This window comes from Phaethon lepturus, unplaced genomic scaffold (assembly GCF_000687285.1).
Source record: "Phaethon lepturus isolate BGI_N335 unplaced genomic scaffold, ASM68728v1 scaffold4035, whole genome shotgun sequence".
In the NCBI taxonomy this organism is placed as follows: Eukaryota; Metazoa; Chordata; class Aves; order Phaethontiformes; family Phaethontidae; genus Phaethon; species Phaethon lepturus.
Window position 1 is genome coordinate 12,085 of NW_010542524.1, and position 18,864 is coordinate 30,948.

General features: G+C 36.7%; 1 protein-coding gene across 2 annotated transcripts in view; it reads left to right on the plus strand.

Moving 5' to 3' along the window:
• Positions 1-4,709: 4,709 nt before the first annotated feature.
• Positions 4,710-18,864, plus strand: part of PVRL3 (poliovirus receptor-related 3) — a 38,716-nt gene continuing 24,561 nt past the window's right edge. For both annotated transcript variants that reach the window (XM_010288045.1, XM_010288044.1), the window contains exons 1-4: positions 4,710-5,111; positions 12,230-12,526; positions 14,388-14,505; positions 17,352-17,503. In XM_010288045.1, the coding sequence (XP_010286347.1) occupies positions 4,754-5,111; positions 12,230-12,526; positions 14,388-14,505; positions 17,352-17,503 (925 nt within the window). In that variant the 5' untranslated portion in view covers positions 4,710-4,753. The remainder of the gene's footprint in view (positions 5,112-12,229; positions 12,527-14,387; positions 14,506-17,351; positions 17,504-18,864) is intronic.

The following is an 18,864-nucleotide window of genomic DNA, read 5'->3' on the forward strand; positions in this document are numbered from 1 at the left end:
AGTTTGGCTTTATTGTCTTGTGGAAGCAGTTGACAGCTAGGGCGAAATAGGTGGCTAGGACGTGTCAGTGTGGTCCCTCTGTCTCGCCAGTGGTGTGCTGTTAAGCAGGCTATGGTTCTGTAGCATGTAACAAGATGGACTGCTTTTGTAACTAAACTTGTATGTGGCTGTTGCATGTGTAATGAACAGCAGATGGAGATTTTTATAACAAATAACAAGGCTGTAAGTGTGGAGACTAGACTCTCATTTCATAGCATGAGCACTTTGTTGTACTAAGAAGGTCATTATTTTCAAGACCCTGTATTTCCTCAGTATCTTTTTTCAGTTAGTGAGAGAAGTTTATGAATAACTACTGAACAGTTTCCATTATCACAGTCAGTATTTGATAGTTCCTAGATCTGTGGCTTTTAAAACTCACTGCTAGCATTAGGGATTTTTGTTTTGTTTTGTTTAGTCTTCAAACAAATTAAGTGTGAATGGTAAATGCCTTGCTGTTTGGAATAAGATTCTTGCAATGGTCTGAAATTGGAGAGCTAGTGAACACAATGTAAATCTGATCAAAACTGTTTGGAAAAAAAAGAAATTTCGTGGTTATCTGAAATTAAACAATATCTTGTACAATTTGGAATGAGATGCATTTGCAGTGCGGGGCATTTGAAGTCTGGTCTGTGTGGTGATGTGAAAGATGGGTGGGAAAACAGAGATAATGCTGCTCATACTGGGGAGGGAGTAGGGTGTGTCAGGGAACTCAAAGGGCTAAAAATCATCTTCCTCCGGAAGGTGTTTTACCAAAGATATTGTAACAGGAGGTTTGTGCTTTCCGTTCCTCACTCTCATTTGAGATAATACGTTGTTCAGCTTTGAAATTCTTTTATCTTAAGACTTTTAATTGAGGTAGGACAGTGTCATGGTATTAATAAGTAAACGTGGAGCCATGAATAGTAAATGACTGCTTTTTAAAAAGTTCTCTTAAGTTGGTAAAACTAGAGATAGAGAGGACGTGTTGCGGTTTGTGAGGCTGAGACATGGACTGTCAGTGTCTGCATGCAACTAGCAGTGTTACCTATGAAATAGGTTGAGCGCCTTATTGCATGTTTGCAAATAGACTGGAAAATAGGTGTGGTGAGTAGATCAACTAGGAGGAGCATCTACCTGCTTCACTTCTGCTAGCTTTAGACATGAGGTAGTGTTGTGATAGACATGGCTGTGAAGTATTACCAGCATGGATTGGACCACTGCGTGATCAAAAAATCAGTTAGTGCATAGGGACTTCGCTAAAAAGGAAACATCTAAAAGTACCGGAGATAGCAATATCAGGCTGAATATGAAGCAGTACTGGACAATCTCTTTCTCATCAAAACAAGCTAAATGTCCTATCTGTTGCCTGTGTAATCTGAACAGTAGTATCAATGGTTTCATTAGAGGAGGAAAGTCTGACTGGTACAGCAAGGACTTCCAAAACATTTGTAGAGGCTGAATGATAGTTAGCTACAAAGCTTGGAAATGAGATTGCCATATCACAATACGATAGTCAAGTAATTACTGTAACCCACCAGTAGAAGTCATCTGACAGTGTCTTCAATTAAGTGGGTTGTGTGAGAACCTTATTCCATGTTTCAAAGACATGTTGGAATATATGATCTTTAGGAGGACACATGATAGAGGAAATAAGAAGGAAGACATAAGCTATTTTTTCTGTCTTCCAAGTGAGCAAAAAGGAAAAAAGAGATGCAAAGGCTTTGTCAAACCTAAAGAAAAATGTTAAGAAAACTTTGATGCTGTTTTTTGCCTTGAAGTTACAAAATAAGGTATTGATTAGTAAGTGAACACAAATTGTTTCCTTAGGGGATGTGGAGAATAATGATAAGCAGGGATTTCAATGTTATGAAAGTGCAAGCAAAGAAGGTCAGATTTCAGTATTAGATTTCAAGAGGAGGAGAGCTAGGCTTTATTAAAACAGTAAATGTGTGCTATGGATCAGTACCTTGGATCAGTTAAGGAGATGAATAATGTGGCCTTCAAGTGTCTTGTTCTTCAGAATCTTGTGCATTGTAAGCCTCCTTATTTTGGAGTAGACATGTAGCTGTTACTCACTATTCAAGTACAGTCTTTGAGCAAAATACTGACTCTCAAGTGGCATTATCTATGTCAATGGAAGTAACTATGTTAGAGTTCTGAGTCTTGGAGAGCCCTGGATATCTGCATAGTAATTAACATGCTAGTTTGAACTATTAGTTTGGTTGCTCAGCAATCAAAAGGAATTAGTTCAATATTAACAACTGCCTGAAGATTAAAGAGATGTTATTGCAAAAGAAGTGTGTGGTTGTCCTCATTTGAGCTTTGAATTATTTTTAAAACTTTAAACAATTTAAACTATTTTTAAAAACTTTAAAAACTCTGTGTAAGTTGAAGTTAAATGATTAGCCTAGACCAGTTCATTTTTGTCTTGGGAGTCTGAGCATGTGTTAGAAGATGAGATAGACGTGTAAAATTTGCTGTCATGATCTGGTGGCTCTACTTCCTTTATTGGAGAAGGTGAGTGAACAGTAACTGATGAATGTTCTATAGCTGTAAGTGTGTGTGTGTGTGTAGATATGAGGCCTGCTCAGTCTAGTCTGTGAACTTCGAAAGTAGCAGCAATAAAGTTTGACTTCTGAAAATATTCATGCAATTCATGGGAGAACAAAATGTTTTCATGGCAAAAATGAGCTGTTAAAAGTATTCCTTGATGGAGGAAATGTTTTATTTTCACACCTTCAAAAAGGGCATGTTAGTTGAATATTGACTTTTTAAACATACTCCACTCATCTTTATGTAGCAAAAGCCTCTAATTATTGGAAGTAGAGTTGTCAGGAAAAAAAAAATACAAGGAAAAGGAATAGTTTGTATGTTCCACTAGCAGTAGGATGATTTTTCCAATTCAGTTTGTTACGTTGCTAAAATTCCAAGCAGCTTTTGTAGGTTTTTGTTAAGTTTACTTGTAGGGCTCTTCTGTTCTAAGTTTGTTGGAGTTGTATGCAGCTGATCTTTATGTTAAAGTTCAGTACAGATTAAGATTCAGTAGAACTAAATACTGCAGACTTATGAATTCTTGAAAAAAAGTGTTTTTTCTCTCCTTACAGAACAATCTGTCATGTTATTTATGTTCTGAAATACATTGCAGAACAATATGTATTAGCTCGAGAGGCACGAGGAGACTAAACAAAATGGTCTTTCATGACTGGTGATTCAATCATGTTAGGTATTCTCTAGCTGAAACTTACTTACTAAGTTAAGTTTTCTGGCTGTTTCCCTCCCCCCAAGCCTTTCTTAGTGACTGATGTACCAACAACCTTGGTATGAAGTTCTGGCTTAGTTGGATTTATTTGTGCAACTTAACGTTTTCATATTATGGGCATTTGTCAATAGTTCTATACTGAAGAAAGCCATAGGTGAATCTTTAAATCACTTGTTTAGGTGACTTCATTGACTTAGTTATAGTTTGAACACTGAAAAATCAGTTGATGGGAAATTGAAAGCTTTCAACAATGGACTCGTATGTAAAGGTATATAGAGAATGTTTTCCTCAACACAGGGTTTCTCTTTTGTGGGAACTTGTTGACTGAAAAGGCAGTTTATGTCTCAAGTTGAATGACATCTCTATGAAAATTGGGCTACTAAAATTTAGACTTGAATCTTCTTGCATGGGTGAACTTTCTCAGTAACAGCTTGAGTACTGATTTGATAACTGAAGAGAAAATCAGAGCAGTTGAAATGCTCTGGTAAAACTTGAGCACAGTAAAAATAAATGCAGTGTGGACTAAGACTGTTTGTTTTTCATCATGTTAGTTTATTCCAAGAGAATGAATGATTGAAGCTGCTGGAGCATCAGTTTGGTGAAAGAAATTGTGAACCTGTAGTTTAATGAACTGCTTTGTCCTGGTGGATTTCCTTTCTTGAAAAGAGGTGGTATAAAATGCTGAGATCAGAATGCAGTTGCTACTGTGGAAAGTATTTTAGGTATTAAACAGAAATACATAGAATCTTAAGCAAACACTGACTATACCTACACTTGCATGTTTACTGTGTTAATACTGAGCGAAGATCAAGTGTGAAGATACAACACTAGAGCGTAGCAGAAAGATTCTGTATGTATTATGGCACATGTCTTTATAGGAAACTAGAATACCAAAGCTAAAATCAGATTCTTTGATTGACTGTCATGGTTAAGATGGAGCAGTTTGTGGCGCTTTTTTTTTGCCGTTTCATCAATTGTTGCTTTGCTTTTTACGTAGGTACAGATACGATAAGTGGTAGAAGTTTCACTTGGGCATTTCTCCTTAAGTTATCTTTATTAGGAGACTTATTTTTTGCAAGTAGAAAGGAGAGTAGTAATTTAACTTAAACTTGATGGTTTGGATCAGTAATCAGATTGCTAAAGCACCTTGTGTGTTTACTGTTTTTACGGTAAACCTGAAACTATGTAGTGCTCATATCTAGTGAAATTCCAAAAGGTTGATACACCAGTTAGACAATTACCAGGTAACTTTCTATGAAAGTTGTGTATTGGTGCTAGTGTTCTCTAAAAAATGCTTGTTCTACACCTAGCTTTGATGTTTCTGCTTAAAGCATGCTTTTGTGATGTTTCCACACTGCTGTGAATCAGCTAGAATATAGTTATTCAGAAGAAGGCAGGAATTAAAAAAGGCAAGGTAATTACTGAAGAAGGCTTAATGTGAAGACTTAGAGGCATAACCTTCTTGTGTACCAACTAATGTTTACTTTGTTTTTAGGTGCCTTAGCTGGACCAATTGTTGATCCACATGTGACAGCAGTTTGGGGGAAGAAGGTTGCACTGAAATGCATAATTGATGTAAATGAAACGATAACACAAGTTTCTTGGGAGAAGATACATGGTAAAAGTTCACAGACTATTGCTGTTCATCATCCTGAATATGGAATATCTGTTCAGGGAGAATACCAAGGAAGAGTGTCATTTAAAAACTACTCACTCACTGATGCATCAATCATCTTAAAAAATGTAAGCTTTTCTGATGCAGGAGAATATATTTGCAAGGCAGTTACATTCCCACTTGGAAATACACAATCGTCAACAACTGTTACGGTACTAGGTAAGTCAACTCCTTTATGAAAGGATGTGAAATTGATAGCACAAATGTGTTAATGAAATTCTGCAAACTTACTAATACGTTGTATTTTCTCTTTTAACCCAGTGACAATACAAAAAAATGTATTTGCCCATTTTTCATAACATATGTCTTGGTAGTCTTACTAACATTATTGAGGAGACTTCTTTTGGGTCTTGCTGCTTTAGAATTTGCTCTTTGATTGTCCAGATGTTAAAAAAAAATAAGCAGTTTGTATTTATGCTTTGTGCTAATTGAAACATTTGAACAGGGCTGTATAACTTAAACTTGGCAATGCTGATACTAGGGACCTCTGTGTCTGTGCTGAGAAGCTGCCAAACACAACTTTAGGTACCACCTTGCCTAAATTCCCTCAAATATGTTTCAAATATGATAACTTGATGTAACTGCTTGGGGTTGATTATGTAAATTGTTCTGTGCACAGTATAAATGTAAAACAAAACTTCCTAGGCTACTACTGGGAGTTGTGGGAAGAAAAGAGGCCATTTAAGCCCTTGAGTGGTTGTGGATAGTCATAATGTGAAGCTTATATAAAACTCAGTTTTTCACAGAAACTAATTTTGTCTATCTTGTTGAGGGTTCAGTATTGCTGTCAAAAGAACTAGTACTGAATCGCAGGTAGACTTACGTGGTAGTGCAGTATGATGTAAAAGGATTAATCTATCCTGAAACTTGAAAACCTATTGACTTGCCCTCTCCTTATGTTATACCTTCTTCTAACAGAGTAAGTTACTTCTGTATCCACTGCAAGTAGTCAAGTGATACTTTCTACATTCAGTGGGTCCTCAATGACTCTACTTTTGCAAACAAGTGTGCTTTTTAGGATCTTGGTCTTCAATGTCTGCTTTCCATGGTAGTAGAATGCTATATGAGATTAATCAAATGGCTGTAGCACAGTATGTAAACTGATTTTCACCACAAGGTGGGGCAAAATAAACACATCAAAGCAAGTGGCTTAATCCAATTTGAAACAGGTAATTTGACCAAAGAAATTACATGTGATATACAGAGCATGTAGTCTTATGGCTCTCTTTTCAACCTGTCTTCTTTCTGTACTGTAAGTGACTATTGCTGTGGCTATTGTTGCAATCTTTTGACTTCAGGTTTCAGCTATTCTACTTTATCAACATATCGTGGGAGGTTCTTCTTCATATCTTCTGATCAGTCTCTACTGCTAGGATTTAGTAGTTGTGTCCGTTTTGCCATTTACGTTTTAGTTTTATGGAGAACGTGAGGAGAAACTTGGAAAGCAAGTGTGGCTTGTGTGTTTGTGATTCTGCATTTGAAAATGTAGAAAGACCATAACTTGATAAGATACATATTATCAAAATTTGCGGTTGGATTAGGTAAAGAAGTATTTGTCAGGCATACAATGGTCCTGATCATAGTGTTTCTTAATAGTTGATGATGTAAATGGTTGCTGATAGTTCTAAGCCTCTGTAACTTGTTGTCAACCTCTGAATTGCCATACCCAACTGCTACTTGCAAAGATGCTTTTCCATCCTAGTTAGTAGCTGCTTGGCTTGCACGTACAGGTGGGTAACCAACCTTCTGTTGGACTTAAATCTATCTTCTGTGGCCTCAGCAGAGCATTTTCTGGCCTTTCTGAAAACCTTTTGTTACACTGACATGTAGCCTTAAACAGTAAAAGTACTGGAGAAGTAATGATTTTCACAATATGCATGTAACGGAATAATTTTTGAGCTTTCCTGGCCTGGGCTTAGCAGTCCCAAGCTCAGTCTTAAGGCATGGAAGAGGTCCAATCAAAATGTAAAATGTCATGTGACTAAAAATCAGTTTTATTCTGACTGCATTCTGCCACTGTTGTAAAAATTTCTCCCTTAAGTGAGGAGAGAAAAGTTCATGTCCTGGGGCTGAAACTGTTTATAGTCCAAGCAAAATTGCCTTCTACCCTACTCCATGTCAATTCCTATTTAGCAAAGAATGTGTCCTTCCTATGTGTAGTGAGTGTATTTTAACTTGATCGTGTAGTAGATGCTTGTACATGGTGAGGCAGAGGCACTGAAGGGAAATAGAAGAAAAAATAACTGTAGGGTAAAATGTCCTGTATTTGCTGCAGTACGCTGATCACTTGAGACCATGTTTAAAACCTCTGCCTTACGCTACTTACGCTTAACAGACTTAGTACATTTAATGACATTGCTCACTCCCAGTTAGCTTCACTTAGCGCTTCAGGTTGTCTTAATGGAATGCACTGTAAAAAAAAAAAGACAATGAAAATATGAAAATGCTTTTTGAGTCAAACAGGTGTTTTGATCTTATCTTAAAACCTTGGTCTTCCAACTTACCTTGTTAAACTAGGGCAAAAAAAAGCTAAGAATTGCATGTTAAGCTGTTTCTTCGTCAAGATGTTGACTAAACTGGCCAAAATGGTGTCTGAAAGTAGAAGAGATGGTGTGTGACAGGGTAGCTTGCAGAGCTAACTTAACTTTGTTACTGGTTTGAACACTGTACATCACTATTCGAAATACTTGGTTTGGTTTGGCTCCTACACTCTTGCTAAGCTAGATTTCTCAGCATGGGTATTGATTTAGTAGACCTTGTTCTCCTGCAGGCTAGCTCTTAGCAATGCTACAAGTGAGGAGTATGAGCTGCACAGATAGGAATGGCAAAGGCAGATGTAGGTCTGTCACTGTAAAAATATCCCAGACACAATAAGGTAGAAATTCTTACAATACAGAATTAGAGGAAGATGCATGTCAGTGTGGAAAATGGATCCTCTCAGACAGTTCTGAGAAAGTAATGGTGTTTGAAAAGTGCTAGCTGATGAGATGTATGCTGCCTTCTTAACTGCCACACAATACTCGAGGCCAAGAAAAAATATCAGATGAAAACATAAGTGAACTGGCTGGTCTTAAAAAAACAAACAAAAAACCCAAAAACCCCAACCAAAACCCCAAACAACAGAACAAAAAAACCCCTGAAGTCACTAATAAATGATTAGCTAGTGGCAGGATAAGTTACATAGAAATGTAAGGCTCCTGGTCTTGAAGGGGCAGCAAACAAAAAGAAGAAACAGTGTTTTGGGAAGAAGTTCCTCAGATGAATGTCAGTTGTGATGAATAAGGGGCTGACAATTCCCAGTGTCATGCTGTTGCCAAGGAATTAGTGAATTTAATGGTAAGTGGAAATAATACTGTTTGTGTAGTAATCATGGCAATTTTGTCCAGACCTCCACAGTGGCAGAAGAAAATTAGTTCTAAAGCTAATATTAGCAGTTGAAAAAGGCTTTTAAAGTATTTAAACCAAGAAGAAATTTTGAGGCCTGGAAACTTAATGCAATACGTTTAAGGTGGTGGTTTTTTTTTTTTTCCCTGGGTTCTTTATTATGTGATTTTTCTATAAAAAAGTGTAAGGACTTGAGGAATGAGATATCTGATTGTGTATGTGAACGTAAGGTCAAGCTAAGTTAAGTAGGGTTAAATTAGGTAATCATGAATCAGTAAAAGCGCTAGCACAGATGTGCAAATTAGTTGAGTTTTCCTAAACTACTGCACATCTAGCTTCCATACTTCAACCGCTATTTCTTGTAACTCAGATATAATTCATGCTGCAATACTGATTTGGATTTGCGTGACTATTGTTCTCTTAAGATACATAAAGGAGATGATCCATGCACACTGACCTTTTGATAACCTCTGTCCGTTCAGTTAGTCTGTCTACTCTGTTGGTTATTTAAAGGGAATGGGAGAAACAGACACTGCCTTTAAATTCTTAAATTGTGGAAGGAGGTCCCTTCTGCTTTTGAATCTCTGGGATTTTGTGGCTTCCTTACACAAATTAAGTGTTGTCTTCACTGTCTTTTTCACTTGACCTGAATAGTGCATACTGTTCCTACTGAATTGGTAAAGTAGCTTTTCTAATGCTCTCCCAACCTCCTTCATGTGTCCCCCACCATGACCACCACTGTGAACAATGGAAGTCTATAGGGCACGCTTCAGTGTGATTCATGTGGCACACTAAATGGTCCTGGGACAAAAGATGACTGCTACAAGAAAGAGTCTGTATTTAAAAGGTACACTTCAAAAAAAAAAAAAAAGGCCAGCCAAAAACCCAAAGAAAACCTCTTCGAAACATCATAGACTGAGTAATCGTTTTTCCAAGTTGAAAACCAGTAAAACTGTTTCCCATTGTGAGAGACAAGATGCCAATGGTCCTTTGTAATTAGGGATTCATTCAGAAGATATTTATCTTAACCTATGAGTGAAACAGCTAGAAGGGCTGTAGAATGAGTAGCTGGGTTTCTGCTGTTTTTTTTCTTCAGTTGCTGGGACGAAGTAATCCTGAAGGATAGACTATAGCAGTGTGTGATAACAACTGCTTTCTACTTTTTAGTATGTGGCTATTTGTTTATCTTGTAGTGCTCAAATCACTAGTAGTAACCTTTTCAATAGCATGTGGTCCAAGAATCATGACTTGGGAGAAGATGTGGCAGTAGGAGCCTAACCATTTGTGGAGTATGAAAAAAACCCTAAGGCACTAAAACACACTGGTCTGGCAATAATTATATTTTATGAAATTGAATAGTTTTGAATAGTTCAGCTTTGTGTCTTTCTGACAAGTGCAAAACCAGGAATTACACAGTGAACCAAAACTGGCCAATCTCACAAATTTCAGGTATCACTTGAAAGAGCCAAGTATGCTTTTTTCCTAGTAATTGTAATTTTAGGAGAAACCAGGCTTTTCAAACCAGTCTATATCCTGTTCTCTGGCTGCTACTACATACTTGAAGACTTACTTTTCCTAAAAGCACGGTATGTGAAGCAGTATACTGAGTAGTTTGCTTTGGGTCTGGAGATCTCTGCTACCTTAGTTAAGACTTCTTCTTGACTTATGTATCATTTCACAAAGGGGTGGAGGAAGAATTCTGGAGTTAAGTACTCATTTTTGAGAAACTCAAAGGAGTAGATTATGAAACATCATTTCCAGCTGAAATTATTTGGATCTGTAAGTTCTGGCATGAAAACCTAATGATACCTGCTAATTTAACTGATTTCACTGAGATCTTGGGTGAAGGGAGAGGATACAGCAAAAATTTGCATCTTCATGCTTGTAAGACACTAAATGTAAATTTGGGGGTTTACTTCTGCATTTCAGCAATACGACAGAAGCTATTGAAAAGGTTACTACTAGTGATTTGGGCATAACAAGGCAGTTATGTTTATGTTAAATCAGGAAAACCAAACTGTGGTCAAATAAAAGCTATATAATGTCAAGGTCTCCACTATGTTTTAAAGGCTTTTTTCATATTATAGGACGTTTCACAGGTACATTAGTGCAAATATCCAAGCTTATTGCAGAAAGCTTTAGTTGTTAGTGTTGGAGAACAGGGAATCAAATTTTGAAAGAAGCTCTGTTAGAGATGATTCAGATCTGGAAGAGTTAATATAGGACTTGGAGGAAAACTCTTGCTGCTTTTTTGTTTTTTGTACAGTAGGGTCAGTAATAAGTCGCTGGGGGCAGGCATTCAGAGAAACAAAGTTCAAAATAAAGCACTCTAAATACTTGCTGAAACAAACAACCTTTAATTTGGGCATGAGGTATAGTCTTTAAGCACTTGATGGAGTTTAAGCTTAGAACAGAAAACACATCTTTATAGGGTTATCCATTTAGGTGTTGCCTTTCCTTTCAGCATAACTGAACAAATAATAAACCACTTCAGACACTGAGCAGGAAAAATTGTAAAAAAACTGATTCTGGCAGTGAATTCACTCAAGCTGAAAATATTTGTTACCCAGTTATCCCTTGACAGAAGAATTATCTTGCCAGGTATTGTGGACTCTGTGAACTAAACTTCTCGTTATAGGATACTGAAAGGCACAGAAGTTTTAAGAGTTGTCTCTGCTTTGTGATCAGTGACGGCTAGTCCACTGAGGTGGATTCTGAAGCATTACGGTGTGTAGTGATGACTTCACTTCAGAGGACTCTGATAACCTCACTAGACCAAAAGACAAGGATTATGTAATAGGCTAGTATGCTACTGGGCAAGGTGTATTTTCTAGTATTGATGATTGATAGAAACAGGCCATCTTAGAAAACAAAACCTTGGTTTGTATCTGAAGCACCAGATGGTATTTCTGACTTAGGCTGCAATTGGCGGATGGCTTGTACAGGGCTGAAACAGACTTCTGAAATAAGAAGGAAATCTTCTTAAAAGCTTTGCAGTCTGCGGTCCTCAACAGTAGACTTGAACATTAGGAACTCAGCTTCCTTTTAGAAGGAAGTGTGTTCTCTAAGCCTGTAAAATTTTGGGGTGAATAATGGGATCACAAGGAGGTCAGATCCTTCTGCTTGTGGATTTCCTTAGTCTTGGACTTAGTATTGAGTTCAAATTTTTTACTTACATAGATGATGGCCATCTCTATATATATACACAGAGTGTTACTTATGTAGAGAAACAATTCATTTGTATATAGAAACATACACAAATTTTATAGAAAATGTATGTATATTATGCATATTTGTGTACATATTAGATATTCATATAATGTATGTGTATATAAAATAAAACCACTTTTTACATGTTAACTGTTCTTTCCAACATGGAATCAATCTGTATTGTACTGTTCAACAGAAGCTTAAACACTTAATGTTGGGTGTTAAGACACTGAATGAAGTAACTTTGAAATGACACAAACTGACAGTATAGATTAATACTTGATTTAAGTATAGTGCTTGAAAGTGCAGCAGAATCCAAGCCTCTTTGAAAAATCACAGTATAGTTTCAGCCTAATATCTTAAGCTGTTTGTCAGACACTGCAACTGGAGCAGTTGGCGTTTTGAACCCAGCCACTTTGGAATTCCCTGTCAATGCATTAAATGTAGTGAATGAACAAGATTCAACTTTGTCCACTCATTAGAGTGTGGATAAAGCTGTATCAGCAGGCCAGAGCTTTGTAGAGCTATCATCTCTGATGGGACGTGATCTTATTTCTAGGATATCTATTAGCCATGGGCTTTTGCAAATGGATTAGAACTTGTCTAACACCTTTACATAGTAAAGGTTTCAAAGATGTGGATTCTTTGTTTAAATTTACCTTTTCTTTTCCCCCCTTTCCTAGTTGAACCTGTTGTAAGCTTAACAAAAGGACCAAGCCCTCTAATAGATGGTGCAAATCGGACAATAGCAGCCACTTGTACTGCAGCCACTGGAAAACCTGCTGCAGAGATTGACTGGGAAGGAGGTCTTGGTGAAATGGAATCCAGCTCTACTTTGTTTCCAAATGAAACGGTGACAGTTGTAAGTCAGTATATGATTGTTCCTACACGGTTTGCAAGAGGAAGACGTATAACTTGTATTGTGAGGCACCCTGCCTTGGAAAAGGAGATAAGATACCCTCATGTGTTGGACATACAGTGTAAGTATTCTGTAAGGTAGTTACTGCCTGGTATGTATCTTATAACCACTCTCTTTATTGATGTATGCTTTCCACAGGAAGGAGATGAGCACTTACTGTTTCAGGAGAGAAAGGGTATTAAAACTATATAGAAAAGCGTGTAATAAGAGGTAGGTCAGGCAGGCGTAAAAACCAAGGGTCTCTATTAAAAGATAAAAATCTAGTCACAAAGTAGAATAGTGTTATTTTTCTAATGTTTGTTTTGAATATTGGCTCATGTGTAAACATTATTACCCGTGTTTATATTTAACATGAGAGATTATGAAGTAACAAGCTCACTTGATCTGTAAACTGTTTGTAGTGCATTACAATTTCAGCAGCTTTAAAGAGTTCTAATGAAGATTCAGCATTGAGATAAGTTGAAAATACGTCTTATGGGGGTTAGTAAGTTATTTTCAAATTGCTTACTCAGCTTTTTCCACTGTAATTTGCATGAGAGAACAAGAACATAATACAACCATTCCTAACATTTGTAATTCAGCTTCAGGTTGCTCATGTAGTTCAAACCTCTATCAGGCTTGTTGAACAAATTTGTGGCTTTAAAACACATGACTACAAAGTGAGATGGCTTACAATGCTGCTTAGCTAAAACCAGTTAAGATAAATAAGCTTTAGGCATGTGATCCATTTTTTGTTTGATAATGCATATATGACCAAAATGAGCTATTTTCAAGTTCTCCCTGTGGTATCCTGTCTCAGCTGTGCGCTGCTTTAAAGTTCCGAAGTCACAGAAGGCTGTCAATTCCATTAGAAGAAATGTAGTGGCTGGAAAAAGTTAACTTTTGCTATTTTGGTTTGATCTAGTATCTCTTGTGGGTTTGTTTTTCTGTATAGTAAAGAACCACTTATTTGGGCATAAAATAGTGATTAGTACTGGTTTATTTTGTCCATGTTGAAATGAAGTTCTAGATGGAAGTGCCATTGATACAGAAGTGGAAGTGAAGATTATTTGTCCCGTTATTGTTTCAAACGGCGAATAAGAGAATGAAGTTCAGTATTTCAAGTGAAATAAGGGGGCAAATTGGTCTTATTTTTATCTGAAATTAGTGCTAAGGCATATTTCATAACTTCTAACAAAGTTATAGTAAGCAACACAGCAGCAAGTGAGAAGCAGAGATTTCATGTCGCTTTGCTAGTCTTCCTTCAGTCTTCCCTTAAGCTTATAGTTTTTGCAGCGACTCCTCCATCTCCGTTGTAGAAGCTTATACCAAATCATACTGGTTCTTCTGTACTCTGGGTTCTGAGTATTTCAGCTAGGTCTCTGCTTTATCTAAAGTGGTCTCCTGGCTTTTTAGAGCCATAACAACATAATTCTACATTATCATGCCAGTGGAAAACTGTTAACCTTTTTAACTGGCATCTGTGAACTTTTTGATGATTTCCTAATTACCTGGCTGCTCAAATGGCTGTTTCTGATCTTTTGCCGCATCTTGTTAGTGAGAAATAGCTCTAAATTACCATTCCTCACTTCCAAAAAAAGCATTCAACTGATTCTTTTCTTCCTAAGTCCTTTCACTTTCCCAGTGTGCTGTAAGTTTGCTGAAAGCACACGATGGGACGATTGCACTGAGTAAAACAACTTTGTTCCTGATCTAGTCCACTGCTGCGTATTGTGCTGTAGCTTGGAACTGTATTGGTGTTCTTGGTGTATGTTGTTGTTGTTGTTTTCTAAATTTAAAAACAAACAAAAAACAACAAAAAACACAAACCAAACACCCCCCCACCCCCCAAATAATCCTTCTGCTCCACTGAGCTGACCGTTACACACAGTTTGTGTTTAAAGAAACTATTGTGATTGATAGGTTAAATCTTTTTTTGTCAGATGCCCCAGAAGTTTCAGTAACTGGCTATGATGGAAACTGGTTCATTGGAAGAGAGAACGTTCAGCTCAGATGTAATGCTGATGCAAATCCATTACCTATGGAATTTATGTGGACCAGGTAAATATTTATAAAAAGGGGCTTGCCACATGGTTGAAGTGGTATAAACTCTTAGCTTACAGTGAACACCTGTTTGAAAAACAAGGAGTATGTGACTTGTATTGGGTTGTAATGGTATTATCCGGCCTTTTAAAAGGAGGATAAAAGATGTGTGTATGCATGAATACGAGTGAGTGAATATCTTAGTGAATTTACAAGCTTCAACAGTTTGTCACTACTCAGGATAAAATTTTTGGTAGTTACTTAATGAAGTAGACTAAACTGTGTATGTTGCAGTATGTAGAGCAAAGACCAATAAATGTAGTACGGATCCAACTTACTTCATCAGTTCTGTTTTATTATTACTTGAAGTAGATTGTGAACACTTGAACAGACTTTTATGTATCTGCTTTTTAAAATCTGGGAACTACAGCTGAGATGGCAAATACTGCTTACTGAATTATAGAATTTGTTATCTTTTTCAAAAGTGCTCGAGTAGTTGCCAAGACAGATAAATGCGTTGTTTTGCATAGTGATAGAAATGAGGCAATGAGGCCTTGGACATATCTCGGCGGGGGGGATCTTCCATAATAACTTCATTTCATTAATATATGGATTCGGTGGGCCCTACTCAGGTTTACTGCTTTGCTTTTGCAGCCATGGATGTACTTTGGGCCAGAGACAGAGGAAGACAATAAAAGCAAGCGTAAATCAAAATCTGCCCTGTGAAGAAAAAAATTAAATAAACCAGCTGTTTTCAATTGATTTGTTGCCTGTAGAAACAAGGAAATAACTTTTCTAAGGACAGTGTAAAATTATGTGTGGCTATGTTACAGTGCTTCTGTTGGTAAAACCACAGGAATATTTATTCATGTGAAGCTGTAATCCATTTCCCTACCTTCTCAATGGTAGATATAACTTACCGTAATGGACTAGTATTCATAATGTGGTTTGAAAATGTTGTATTGTTAAGTTTTGTGTTGTTTGATGGCAGTTTCACAGGAAAACAAAGCATTACTATAACTGACTCGATCCTAAAAGCAGCCATTGAAATACTCAGTAAGTATTGCAGCTAACTAGTCAGAATGGCATGGCTACATTAAAGTAGGTTTTGTAAAATGTATGCTTTACCTGCGTGCTACAGTAAGCTTCCATCCCATGCTTAGCTCAAATTCAGTGTGATGAGAGATTTTAACACATAAAAATTCCTATGTTTAAAAAAAGCATGCCAGGCTCTCAACAGCAGTACCACTTGTTTCTTCAGCTAAACTGCGTTCTCAGTTCTCTGATTTGACTTTGAGGTGTGTGTAAGAACTAATCATTAAAACCTCTATTTCCAATTCCAAGAGAAATAGATATATTTAAATATATTTAAAGCACTTAAAGCTTCAGGGGTCACTTTTAAACTTCCTAAACTGAACTAATTTTTACAAGAAAAGCTTAATTTTCTGGAATAAACTAGTGTACATCTTTGTTTAAGCAACAACAATACCCATCTCAGAAGCTGTAGTACTGGTCAATGAACTGTTTCAAGGGGGAAAAAAAATCTATACAAAAGAAGCATAGCTTGACTTCTTAAGGAAATGGAAACTAGCAGTATTGAAATGACATTCTATCTTACTGCTTTCAACTTACTGTAGCTTCTAGAACTACTATACCAAAAAAACCTTTATCCCTCGGAAGCAAAGGTGACATTGTATTTGGTAGGATAGTAATATTTTCATGGTCAATAATGTATTAAAATGTTGCACACATGAGAACTTTAGAACAGAGCTTTCAAACCAAATGAGTATTTTATAATGTTTTTTGAAATAAATATTTCTGGTACTATGAATTAAGTAGTACATGCTTACTCAGTTTCATCAACTTCATATGGCTGAAGCAATTCTGGGCAATAATCATTGTCAGCAAAGCATTGGGAATGTTGTATTGAACCTACATTTGTTGGAGATGTTTACTGTTAGCTGTGGGTTTTTTCAATTTGAGTACCTCTTCTAAAATTTCAAACTTTTTGTTTGAAAGTACTTATAAAATCATATTTCCTAAATGCTTCCAAGATGTTGTGAGACCTGGTGATCACACTTGAATATTGACTTAGTTAATATCTTTTAATAGATACTTAGATAAAAGCAAAATGGGATGCAATGGCATGAAACTACACAGGTGTTTAATGGGTGGTTGGCTGCTCTGTTAAAATAGTTGCAGTGTGTCTGCCTTTTCCCTTTCTCTGTTGGGGTACACAGTTGTTAATGTCATCACATGGAAATGATACATGTGGAAAAGCCAACTGATTGGAAACAATCCTTTTTTAACCAGTTGATTCCCCAAATGTGTCACCAAGCACCAAATTTGGTTTCAGTGCTGTAATTTGCATGGAGAAGCGATAGGGGATTAGAGAAGGCAGGTTGAGAGGGAAGGAACTGCTTGAACTCTTGCTCAGAAAGCCTAGTCAAAATGTCCTGTAAATTGTGTACTGACAGAAATATTTATTGTGATAGCTCAACTGGATGCAAAAGAACAGATAATCCTGACAGCACTAGAAGAGCATCTTAGTTTGACTGTTAGTTTTTAGGGCTTGAGTTGGATTGCTCCTCCAAGTACTGATATTTTGAGATAATGTCATCTTGTACTAGTGTTCATTTATGGGCAGCTTGCTAGTGCCAGCATATTTGACATTTAAAGGACTTGGCATAGAAATTAAATACTAAGTGTTCAGATGGACACTGAGAATATCCAGTGAAAGCCCACTGACAATGTCAGAGCACAGTGAAAAGTTCACTCTAGACTACTGCAAACATGATTTTAAACTGGTTATATTTAGACTGTAGTCAAAGATTAACAGTTGAAATCTAACTGTTTTGGTTTAGGTTGGATGGACAGTGGCCTGAAGGATTGCTATCTGTCAACAATACTCTGCAGTTCAGCAGCCCATTGACTTACAACTACACTGGGACTTATATCTGTAAGGTGACTAATGCCCTTGGCCAGAGAAGTGATCAGAAGACTGTCTACATATTAGGTAAGTCTTACTTCTCAGCAAAGACAGTATGTTAACTTGAAACCTTTTTTGGTCAATGATTGAAATAGCAAACTGAAGAGACAGTTGATGCATAAAACATTTACACCTTTTAAATGTGTGAAAAACTATTGAAAGTACAATTTGAGAGCTACAGTAAAACTTGATTAAACTTGTTCTTCAATAACAGCAGCATAAAATGGAAGCTCATAAGGTTGACGTAGTGGTTGATGGTTGGACTTGATCTTAAAGGTCTTTTCCAACCTTAATGATTCTGTAATTCTGTGATTCTGTTGCCATACTGCTTCTGAGATTATTACTTCCTCTTGGTAGGTGAACTTTTTCCAGTGTTAACTGGTGTTTTGGCAAGACATATGGACTGCAATAAACAGTACCTTGTCTGTAATAAATTGAAAAAAACAGATGTTATTAAAGAACAACTACATTTAATAAAGACAAAGATGCTCTGCCTTAAGGAAGTCAGTGTTACATTCTGAATGTGTGCATTGTACTTGAGTTACTGGTTTTCTCCTTTTCTCGGAATACAGATACCAGTAATCTTAAAGTTTCTCATGCAGCACTCTTGCTGATGTACTTAGTATAATATGGCAAATTTGTGTGTCTTAAGTATTGCTGCTGTTGGAAAACATCCTCATATGTATTAACACAATGTAGTTAATGTTTTACTATGACACCTTCTTGGTGAAAGAACAGATTAACTTGGGGTATATGTGAATAGTGCTGCACAAGTGTGAAAAAGCTCTCCAGATTCCCATACTAGACTAGCTAAATTAGCTAACTAGCTTGATAAGGAAGTGCTTGAAGGAAAATAATACAGACATGAGAATTAAAACTTCATTCTGTTGCATGATGTTGCTGCTCTTCAGTAAGTTTTGGACATATTTGTTCCACAGTGTATTTAACTGTAAGAGTGCATGTTGGCCAGTTACAGGATGGTAACTTCTTCATAAGAACTTAAAACTAGATGTGAGCACTCGAGGATTGAGATGAGAATGGAAACTTAAGACAAAAATTGAAGATACAGGATGTTTGAAGCTGCATCTGTCTCAATTCATAATTGATAGTTGTCTGCATGTTTAGAGCAAAGGATGGTGTTTCAGACTGGCATAACTGTACTGCAGGCCATGGTGGAAAACTAGTAAGTTCTAATTAACTGACTACTTAATGAGCTAGTTAGCTGGAGACTTCAAAATAGTTTGAGACAGTGGAATTATTTGTTAATGACTTAACAGTCTTTTAATAGCTAGAGTTTTATATAATTTAAGTGCTGCAAATTAAAAAAAAGTCACTTCTGTGAGCTGACTTTTGGGTGCTTGGTTCTAATGCTTCCTTTATGGAGAACT